This window comes from Pocillopora damicornis, chromosome 9, assembly GCF_964200805.1.
Source record: "Pocillopora damicornis chromosome 9, jaPocDami1.2, whole genome shotgun sequence".
Lineage (NCBI taxonomy): Eukaryota > Metazoa > Cnidaria > Anthozoa > Scleractinia > Pocilloporidae > Pocillopora > Pocillopora damicornis.
Window position 1 is genome coordinate 12,219,819 of NC_142678.1, and position 11,040 is coordinate 12,230,858.

Sequence of the window (11,040 nt, forward strand, 5' to 3'; positions counted from 1 at the left end):
CCTTCATGTCTGTCGTCTATGTGCGCGACTACTCTGCCAAGGAAAAAATTACATTTAAATTATGAATTTTTCTGCATCATATTTTTGGCGATTTTATTCTAATTTCATAAATAATTTTTCCATTGCCAAACGTGAGGTCCCTGCCTCTATGCGGTTCCTGTCTGAGCGAGAAAGCTAATTCCTTTGAAGCTTGATCGACATAGAAATAATTCAATAGTGAGATATGGCCATTTGATAATTCTTACTATTTCTAAAAATGATTGCATCTGTTTGCCGTTTGCTAGTGGCAAAATAATACAGCACTTAATAAAGTAACAGTACATACGTTAAAAGAATTTAAAAACCTAGAGGATAAAAATTATATTGATCGATGGATTAAAGAGCGGTTTTAAGCATTCTTTACATTGTAAGCTACACTAAGCTACATAAAACTTAAAATAACTGAGTTATCTAAATTTTACAATATTAAAAAATGAATCACATTATTAGCAGCCTGCAGAACAGACGGAAAGTTATTTGTGTTTTTCAGGCGAACAAAGACAAGTGCGAAACGAGAGCGGATCACGAACAATGGTGCTTCATCACCAGTACGTGACTAGCGCTTCGCGTTTACTTCCGTTCGCCTAATAAAAGCAAAAGTTATGCCTGTTCGGCACGCTAAATTATTAACACTTTCCTACATTGAATTGAATGTAAATTGAAGTGCACCGGAGAAGCATCAGTGGTTTATCAAGCGCTTACCACGTAACCAAATAGCGGCGACTACTTTTCTATGACCATAATTAATTCAGGCATTCGGCCGATAGACAACTTAGGAAATTCCGCGTTAACCCTTTACACCCTAATATCAGTTTGCATATTCTCTATAATGATCTCTATACATTTTCTGAGATGCTGATGGGGAGAATTTGTTTAACAACCAGAAGCCCCTCGAATTGGTGATCATTTCCTTTATTCTCGTGACCATAAATTTTTGATTCAGGGGTTGGTGATATTGTAAGGAGAAATTAGATGCTATCCACTCTTAGGCTTTAAAGGGTTAACCCAGTATCGGGTCTTACATATCAGAACGGGTCGTCCGTCACAAAACTCTTCTTAATTGACACGTCTGGATACATAGACCGCAAATTTTCGACAAACTCTTTTGATAACTGCGAACAGAAGGAGACATCGAGGAACCGCAACTTTTTGCATTCTTTTAACAACCTACAAGAGAAAGCAACACATCTCACTTTCCGCGACCTCGTGTTTCGCCTAAAACAGAGCGCACCAGCAACTACACATTCGCAACTAACATTTTTGTCACAAGTATTCTCCACAAAACACCATCGTGATGATAGAGGAGTTGACAATTGAGTAGGGTAGGCCACGTAATCTGCGACTGTATTGTTTTGTTTCAATTCGCTCTGTGATAGGTCGAGGAAATTCGCGCTTCCTTGCTCTTAACTTATCAGATATAATCGCGACTTGGTCTCTTGCGTTCTCCTGCGCAGCAGGCTGTTTTTTGTTACTGTTATTTTGGGTGTCGTTTGCTAGTTGTGACCTTTTCTTAGTTTTTATTGGTCATTGAGGTAAATTTGGTAATGATTTCATAACAACTGAGAATGATTCTCCACGCACATTTACCACTTCCATTCCCGCGGAAGTCGTAGAAAAAATATGAATATGGCACCTATCCAAATTGCTCTGCTATCGGTGAACCTCAAGTTTCCAAAACAGGAAACGAGGGAATTTCGTGCTTCCCTGTTTCGATTTCGAACTATTCGGGGTATCGAACAGGAATACGAAAATGGAAGAGAAGGAAAGGCGGAAACATTCTAGTTTCATGTCAACGGACGCTGTAAGAAAAAAAAAAGTTACCTAGTGATAGAATGGGGACGAATAAGACCAGTTCCCAGCACATCTACTTGTTCTAAGTCAGGGCAGTTATTTGCTAACGCATTTATGACATCGTCACTGACTGACCTGAAAACATGAAAATCGTTGAGTTAAAAAATTTGCAATGTAATCAAAGGAACTTCGCCATTAGACGAAACCATTACACTGTAAAACGCGTAATCACTTTCTTGTCTGTCAAATGAAAGCTCAGTCATTTTGCTTGTGATTCTCAATCTCACTGAATTCATTACTCCGTTGATAGAACTAAAGACGTCTTTAAAAAATTCCGTTTAATTAGAACAAGGAACCAGCAACATTAGTAGACGACAATTCGAAGTTATGTTTGGGTCTGTTTAGAAAAAATTACTTCCGTACTGAAACCCTTTGGAAAATATTTCCTTACAGCTTCCTTTAAGACGTTCTTAAATCATTTTCGTAAGTAGGGAAAAATATTAAGAAACAAGAACATTACAAGAAAAACAAAAAGATCAATGGAAAATAAAACAAAGAAAACAGAGCGAAACAAATAACTAAACAACACATCTGAATAACGAAAGTCAATTTAAATTACCTCAGCGCTGTAAGAAACAACTTTTTCAGTTTCCTACATTTAGAGGTCAAGCAAGATATACATTCCGCCGCGTTTGTCACTGTGGAGCTACAGAAGAGAAAAAAAATTGTCAAAAGAAGAAAAGTACATTCGAACCTGTATTAAGCGCGCTCGGTTGTCGAAGTCCCGAAATGACTTTCTCTTAAGTACTGTAATTTTCACCTCTATGAGCGGTCACCTCCCACCCATGACTGAGTCCCAAAGGTCTCCCTGTATTGTCTTCCATTTGTATTGAACGGTCACTTAAAGAGGAACCAGTCAAATAATACTAAGAATAATCTTTCAGGTCAAATTTATTCAATGTTTATCTTCCAGAATCAATGCAAGTACTTTGAGTTCAAATGTCGTGAACGCATTGCAGATTATTTTTCTTCTTAGGACTGTAACGACAAAAAGGCTTTTCATCGCGTTTGACTCCTATTACGTGGAACCTGTATTAAGAGTGGGTGACCGCTGAATACAGGTTCGACGGTAGTAATAAATGCCCACTGACACTTCTGAATGGATTTTTTACGATTGTACCAGTCAGAACTACAAGGACTACAGGACTTCAAAGAAGGTGGCCTCTGTGAAACCCAATCGTTTATCTTGCTTACCATGATAGAAAACTAAGTAGAACCCCCTCTCACTTCCCCTGAGGGGGAGAGGAGAGGGTACAGTAATGGGACATTTATGGAATAAGTGTGTGTCATTGTGATGGGGAACATTTTTTTAAAAAAGCATTTTAGTCTGGCAAAGAGAAATTGAAAATCAGAGGAGACACAAATTAAGTTTTGAAAGAAATTCTCCTTAAACTCGAAAAATTCATGAGAGACGAACTACCATCGCACCTTTCAAACACAAAACGCGAATTTGTTCATTTACAACTGCTTGCTAATAAATGGATTAAGCACTTTTCGAGCAAAAGTTGACGAGGCCAAAACCTACCGCTGACTGAAAAAACTTTTTTTTTAATAAATGAATAAACGGGGTACGTTCATAAAAAAAAAACTTTGGTGCTGCGTCGGCAGGGTATAATAAGATAATCTGGTTTTAACAACTGAGTTGATAATGTAAATTGGCCACCGTAAAGAGTTTCTAAAGCTGACGTTCCGAGCGATAGCCCTTCGTCAGAGTGATAGTCTTTCAAATCAGCACTCTCAATTCCCACGGTATCAATGGACACTTTTCATTCAACTACTCTATACTTGTGTTATTTATGTTACCACGTTCCCATCAATAACGTAGCTCCATCTTTCTGTATATAAACTACGTACAACCCAAGATTCCTCTCTTCGCTCTGACGAAGGGCTGAGGCTCGAAGCGTCAACTTTAGAAACTCTTTTCGGGAGCCAATTTACATTATCAACTCAGTTAATTTATAATGGTTACTGAACTGAGTGGAATGCAATTTGGGCTGAAATCATACCTGTGATTTCAAAATCGATCAAGCGCGCAGCGCGAGTTCGATTTGAAATCACAAGTATGATTTCCTACCAAAATTGCGAGACACGAGGTTCAATTACCACTTTATTACATCCATTTCAAAATCGCCCAAATACAGGACTGGGTCACTTCAAATATTTTATTGATGCAGTACTGAGCCGGTTTGAAATTAAATTCATCCCTTTTTTGGGGGGGAAAAATAGCAGTTTTGGAAACAAAAGTAGCAAAATTTGCCATATGATACTCTTTGTCTATCATTTTCATGCAATTTGATTGGTTACTTTAAACAAGCCTTGAAATCTGATTGGTTTTTTTTTTAGTGTGGCCTGCTCATTGGCTGGGGAAAAGATGGGATTTAAAGCAATAATGGTGCAATTCGTGAATAAATCGCACCAATTAGAGCCAATCAGATTACAGGGACCACCAATGATTTCAAAATGGGTGTAATAATATTCTTAAACAGACCATCTTGAACTGGACCGGGTTGTTCGAAGCTGGCTTAAGACAACCCAGGATTAGTGTGAAATTGGATTTCAGATCTGAAAGCTTTAAAAGAAAATTCAGTACAATTTTTTTTGGCCATAAAAGGCTTTTAAACGAAAGAATAAAGAAAACCGGATTAAAATTTAACCTTGGGTTACCGCTAATCGGTCTTCGAACGACTGGGCCCTTAGAAGGAAACACATTTGGCCAAGACGGTCCCTATAAAGCCAAGAAAAGGTATATTTTACTCACCACCATCCCACATCAAGTTCTTCCAGTAGAGTACAGCCGTCAGCTAATGACTTGATACCGTCATCTGTAAGACTTTTGTTCCTCCACAAATCAAGAGATACTAATCCTCTAAGAAAGGGAAAAGAAAGGGATAAGTTTACCCACTGAAACTACGATCCTAGACGAAATAAATTGAACACTTGGAAGACACGTCACTATCATTTGGATATATATATATAAATATAAACTAGAAACTAGATTTGGTATCGAAGTTTTTAATACTTTAGATTCGTCACTATGGTGATAAGTTGATCTTACTTGCAGTATTCACTGAGTAACTGCATGATGGTGTCACATTCCGTAACGTGTTGACAGTCACCGAGATTCAAATGCTGAAGATTACTAAAAGACCTGCAGTAATATGACACAAAAGATTGAACATTATTAATATACATCCCACCAATATAACGTTTATCGGTCCAAAGCAAGATTGAGGAACGAGACCGCTTTCCCCAACTCCGCAAACAAATTTGGCGTTCTTTCGTTGTACGCTTGTTAGCCACGAAGGGGTATTTCTTCAAATGTGGTCTGCTGCACGGCTCCACTGTCGTCGTTAGCCAATTTCTTTATTCTTTGCACGGCAGCTTGAGCACGGAGGTTCGTGAGACACAGACGAAAAATACTTATTTTTAACCCTATAGCGCTTTCAACATATTTTTGGTTTGTACCGTTCGAATGAAAATGCTAAAATGAAGACACTCTAGTTGATTTCTTTATGTCAGAGCACATTGGAAGTAGTAGCCGCTACGTCTTAATGTCTCAAAAAACAAAAACAAAGACAAAAACAAAGACAAAAACGAAACAAAGGCATATACACCACCTGAAGACATCGATCAAATCGTCGAAACGTTCACAAAAAGATTAAAACTGATATTGTCAAAACATTTTTCAGGAATGCACCATAAACCAAACAAACAAACCTAAAAACTAAACAGTGGTGTATAATTGTGGGGGGACTGCCAGTGAGACGAGAAGTCTTTGCCATGATAATCAATGCTAGTACCTACTGAATCAATTGTTTCAGCAGAAGATCCTTGACGGGAACTCGGTAAAGATTGATTCGTTTCATTTTTTTCAAGTTTGCAAGCTCATTAAGCCCATATTCACTGAGTAACGACTCTGAACTGCAGGACTGGAGGTCAAGTTCTGTGGAGACAGAACAAAAAAAGGCGTCAGTTGTGTAAAGAGCATGAAGAGTACATTTATTTCGGGCAACTAGATTCCTCCGTTATCTCGTACTGCCTCCATTCCCTTAGCAGTTCGAGTGAGCGGAGGTTCTTCTGTTAGTATTTGTATGATCAGTTTGACTGAGCTAAAATGTTTTTAGCAAACCAAAACATAAGATTTATGTGAAAGTTTGTTTCTCCTAAAAAAATGTAGGCTAGACTAATAGCAGCGCCTCGTTATCAGCGAAATCCATCGCTGTGAGCGCGCCGCAAGGGACTCTGGGAGTGAGGCTACTTGTGAGGCTACGCGGTACGCAAGAGGGACTGCTCGTGTTCTAAATTTAGTATATATTTTTTTTTTGCGTTCACTATCTGGATTCCATGTCAACCTCTAAATTCTCCATCAAATTTGTTCCTTTTTTATTTTTCTTTCAATTTAGGGCCTTTTTCAATCTTATTAAATCAATATTTTGTGGTCCCTCTCTAGAAAAGGTACATTTGTTGTTGCTGCCTTTTTTTATTGCGTGACCTATTTCTTTCATATTAAAGTTATACTTTCAACCGAGAAGAAAAGAAACAGAAAAATGAGACAATTTTCAAGAGGAACAAACCTTCCAAATTGGGACAAAACTTGCTTATGGTTTTAATCACTTCACCGTCCACAAACTGACAGCAACTTAGTCTTAAACACAAAAGGTTACTTCCACACTTCCGCAGAAATCTGTGAAAAGAAACGCAGTTGAGCTTCTTAAAAGAAACCTTTATTTCTATCATTCTTTATTCCACTTGACTATTATTTGATACATTGGAAAATAATTGCAACATAAGAAAGGCAGAGTAAATCCAGGATTTGTGATTGGACGGTCAGAACGAGAGCCAAAGGACAAATACGATACCTAGAAATTCCATGGCGGGTAACAGCGTCATAAGGTCCTAACCAGGACATGTCCAACTTTTCTGTGGAAGCACAACAAATCTGAAGATGATCCAATGTTTCATCTGTTATCTGGAGAGGGCAGAAAGACGCAAGGATATCAGCTTGTGATTCAAACTTACTGATTTAACCCTTTAGAAACATGAAGCCAGAACAGATTGAATAGGGGAAAATGAAAATATAATAGTCTTATAAAATATCGGCATTAACAAATGCCCTGTTATGCCTGATCAGGTTGAAATCCTCTTCTCAACTTGCCATGGCATCAATGAAAGTTTTCACAAACACACCCAATTTTTTCTTTAAATGCAAGCACACCTATAGTACCGCTCAACACTAAGTTGACAGTTCCTCGAAACTCGATTCTCGATCCTCAATTTTCGAAAACTTCGCGGATCAAGGCTCGAGTGGAGTTTCGAGACGTTCGAGTCGAGTATGAAGACGCTTGTAAGTCATTTCGAGCGTCTCCAAACAAGGAAACAAAGGAATTTTTGCGCGATTAATTTTCACAGGACTTGAAGCTTCTCACCTTTTCTAGTATTCACAGGATAGAGAATGAATTTTTATTTTGCTGACGCGGCAAAACTTTGTTCGAAGTAGTTCAGATGTTTTTGACAATAACCTGGCGAATGATTATCCTGTTTACGTGACCCTCTTCGTTGCCTCGACCGGCGCGGCACGCGCATTTCTCTGAGCATTCTATAATAGACTATCATGTTTGCGTTCAAACGCTTCATGATAGTTGATAATAGCTGCCAAAATCACGCAGTGAGACCGCGTAATTGTTGACATGGCGCGCGACGAGGTCAGCAATTTCGGTGGTATTTGAAATTCTAACCAAGAAGTTGCGGGTTGAAGATACTGAAGCCTACCAGGACATGACAAAAATAAACTACGAGAAATAATACAAAAAATAGTCGAAACTATCATCAGCTATCTATCATGACTGTTTTAACGGGGCTTAAATTTTAAACTACAGACACTCTATTGTTTGAAAAAAACTAAACTCGAATAAGAAATGCAACAATTACCTGGTTCCAGTAGGGCTTCAAATCCAATTCTTTGTACCAAACAGGGTCAAAGCAATGTACAGAAAACAATCTACAGGTCAAAATTACAAATTCATTCATTTTAACCAAATTAATCAGAAACATGGACAAAGAAACATGGGAGAAGTCTGGTTACAGTAATCAAGGCTGTGTTAGTTGCTGTAAGGAAAAACGTTTTTCGATATCAAGATGTTGAGCCTTTGTGGTAAGCATGTTTCAAAAGACAAAAATCTGAGCTCACCTTGGGGATTTAAACCCAGGCAATTTCGATTTTGTTGCGGGATGCTTCATGAAATAGTTACAGAAAAGGCGATGAGGAACTTCGCAAAAAAACTGATCTTACTGTATCAATGAAGACGTTATTTGTGCACTTCCAAATGCACCATACTATTGCTTGGGTCATGTTTTATACTTTTTACTAGTAACAAAAATATTCAAACGTTGTTTCCTATTTCCATTCATGTATCCCTGTGTCTGTCTCTCTAGCTCCCCCACCACCCCTCCCCTCCCCATTCACTCCCTTCCTTCCTCACTCCCTCCGATAAAACACAGTCTTTCCGAATATGGGCTCTCGACGTCTCATAACATGGCCTGTGCTGCTGAATCTAGAAGCTATGTCATGCTCTGTTCAGCTTGTAATGATATATATGAAAAATTAGGCGCGTCTGATTGGCTAAAAACGAGTGTATTTTCATGTAACACGAATGCAAAGTTTTAACTCGAGTGCAAATTACAAATAGCGTCCGTGCGCTGTCAAAATTTCGTCAGTTTTGACTTCTTTAAGGCTTTTTTCTCATGTGAATTAATAACAAGTAACAACAGGATTTCTCTTACTCAAAATAATTTGTTATCTCGCACTCAAAATCATGTTATTACTAATATAAGTTTATCATGAACAATCTATATTAATCTTCACCATCTTACTCAATCTTTCTTCTTTTATTTACCTTTTATATTTTGGTGTTTGTCTACAGTGGATATGATTATTTCAAAGTTGCTCTAGCAAATTTCTGGGCAATTCTCTAAGAGACTCTAACATCAATATTAAGCACTCTTCTCCGTACATTTCGTATGGTGTTGATAAAGGAAATTTCGGAAACTGTACCATCTGCCAAGGAGGACCTTACCTACATGTAAATGCAGCTCTGATTAAGTCTATCAGTTCCAAGAATGAGAAGATATAGTGAATCAGTTCGTCCTATAGAGAAAGATAGGGATACACTGAATTTATATTGAGTGGAACATACATTTTAAAGAATAAATTCAATCTTAAACACTGTACTTTTTTTATACAGAAAAAAATGAGGGAAACTTGGAAGTTGGATTGTAGTGGATCTACTAACCACAGGGTGCCTGCTTAATGGAAAGTCTGCCTTACAACCAACATGTACTTATTTATGAAATCAAGGACCAGGACCTAACTGTTTGAAGAAAGAATAATGCTATCCAATGAAAAAATCGTTATCCAGAAGATAAGTGTCCACAAAACATACATGCAATCCACCAGACAGAGATTTATCCACTGGATAGCATTACCTACCCTTTGAGGAACCAGGTCTGGATGGGAAAATATTTGGCTCAAGCAAATGTTTTTTATTTTACCATTCAGCCTAACTTAACTTGCTTGACAAGCAATTCTTTTATCTAGCTACACTCTTTCTATTTTTTCCATTCATCCTCCATTTTGCATCCCACAGGAACATAGGGCTGTTTTTTCCAGCCCTGCACCATGGTGTACTGCCCTAATAAAAGGATTCTTCTCTATGCCTTAAAACAAAAGCATGTGCATGCTAAGGGCCATATGATTAACAGTAATTATATAACAGAGATGGCAAAAAACTTACCGGTAAAATATCAAAGTATCCATTGTTTCCTAACTCTCCCTGACTGCCATTTTTATTATCTTTCTCACCAGACTTGACAGACAGTTGAGCAAACAAGTTTGTTGTTATAGACACCTGTGCATCATCACCTTTTGCTAAACTTTTCAATTCCTTATGCTGAAAGTCATTGCTAGTTGCTGTTCCATACAAAATAACGGCATCAAGTTCAGTGTAATAGCTGAGATGACTTTGATTGAACTCCAACCGAATTAATCTGAAATTAATACAAAATTGTCATTACTGTATTTATTCGGCTAGAAGCCACGACCCCAAACTTTGTACGTGTAGACTCGGCATAATGAGAACCAAAAATAAATAAAAAATACCTGGCTATAAGCCAAGACCCATTCATTATTACAAGACTGAATTGTTAACTAAGGGAAAACCTAACATTTTCTGAAAAAAACCACATTGATTCTCATAAATGAAGCTTTGACAATAACACACACGCATGTATACAAGAGGTGATTTAATATGCAAAGGGCAAAAAAATCTTCTCTCTCAGAAAACACATGCAAATTAATAAATATTACCCATAACTAACTATTCAATTGAAAGATAACAAATCATAACTCAGATGAAATAATGTGATCCAAAATATCAATTTGAAACTAACTGTGTTGTTGAGTGGCATCACCAGTACATACACATCCGTAGGATCTATCAACAATCTCATGTTCTCAATCATTTATTTCAAAATAGCTGTTAGAGGATTAAGGCAACATCTAAAGGCAAAAGAATTCAGCAAGGATCCTGAGTTTAAAAGTGTCCCTTGTCAGCCTTCACACCAAAACAACAATTGCATATTGTGTTTCTTTACTTTAGCTCGGCTTATAAGTAAATACATCCTGATTTAGTAGAGTTTCCATGCACTAGAAAAATTTTTTTTCCAAAACTTTTGGCTATAAGCTGAGACCCTCTCTAGAGCCCAAATTTTAATTCACTTCAGTTTTAATTTGTGTAAAAAATCGCTCAGCTTATAGTCAAATAAATATGGTATATGCAATTACAGTGTCTTCCTTCTGATAAACATGTCTGCTTTTAGCTGAAATTTAAATAAGCACCCAAACACTTAATTGAAGAAATATGGTATTCCACTCCCCCTACATTCATATAATTATCCAGATTTTATAATGGCATGTGAATAATTTCAAAAATTACCATTTTAAGTTGCATGTTTGGCATTTCCAATTTTTTTTAATCCAAAAGTGCATAACAGCTTTATAAGTTGATCCTAAGTCCCATATAATTAATATATGCTATTGACCTCTGACACACAGAAATTAATGTCACAGAACATCAGAGACATATACAGTGTAAC

General features: G+C 37.3%; 1 protein-coding gene across 1 annotated transcript in view; it reads right to left on the reverse strand.

Annotated features, from left to right (window-relative positions):
- Positions 1-76: 76 nt before the first annotated feature.
- LOC113676516 (F-box/LRR-repeat protein 4) overlaps positions 77-11,040 on the reverse strand; it is a 17,932-nt gene continuing 6,968 nt past the window's right edge. The window contains exons 5-15 of the mRNA XM_089182446.1: positions 9,681-9,933; positions 8,964-9,034; positions 7,819-7,888; positions 6,750-6,859; positions 6,465-6,574; positions 5,695-5,833; positions 4,946-5,038; positions 4,649-4,756; positions 2,450-2,536; positions 1,861-1,965; positions 77-1,206 (exon numbers count right to left, since the gene is read on the reverse strand). Coding sequence (XP_089038572.1) covers positions 1,065-1,206; positions 1,861-1,965; positions 2,450-2,536; positions 4,649-4,756; positions 4,946-5,038; positions 5,695-5,833; positions 6,465-6,574; positions 6,750-6,859; positions 7,819-7,888; positions 8,964-9,034; positions 9,681-9,933 — 1,288 coding nt within the window. The 3' untranslated portion in view covers positions 77-1,064. The remainder of the gene's footprint in view (positions 1,207-1,860; positions 1,966-2,449; positions 2,537-4,648; positions 4,757-4,945; positions 5,039-5,694; positions 5,834-6,464; positions 6,575-6,749; positions 6,860-7,818; positions 7,889-8,963; positions 9,035-9,680; positions 9,934-11,040) is intronic.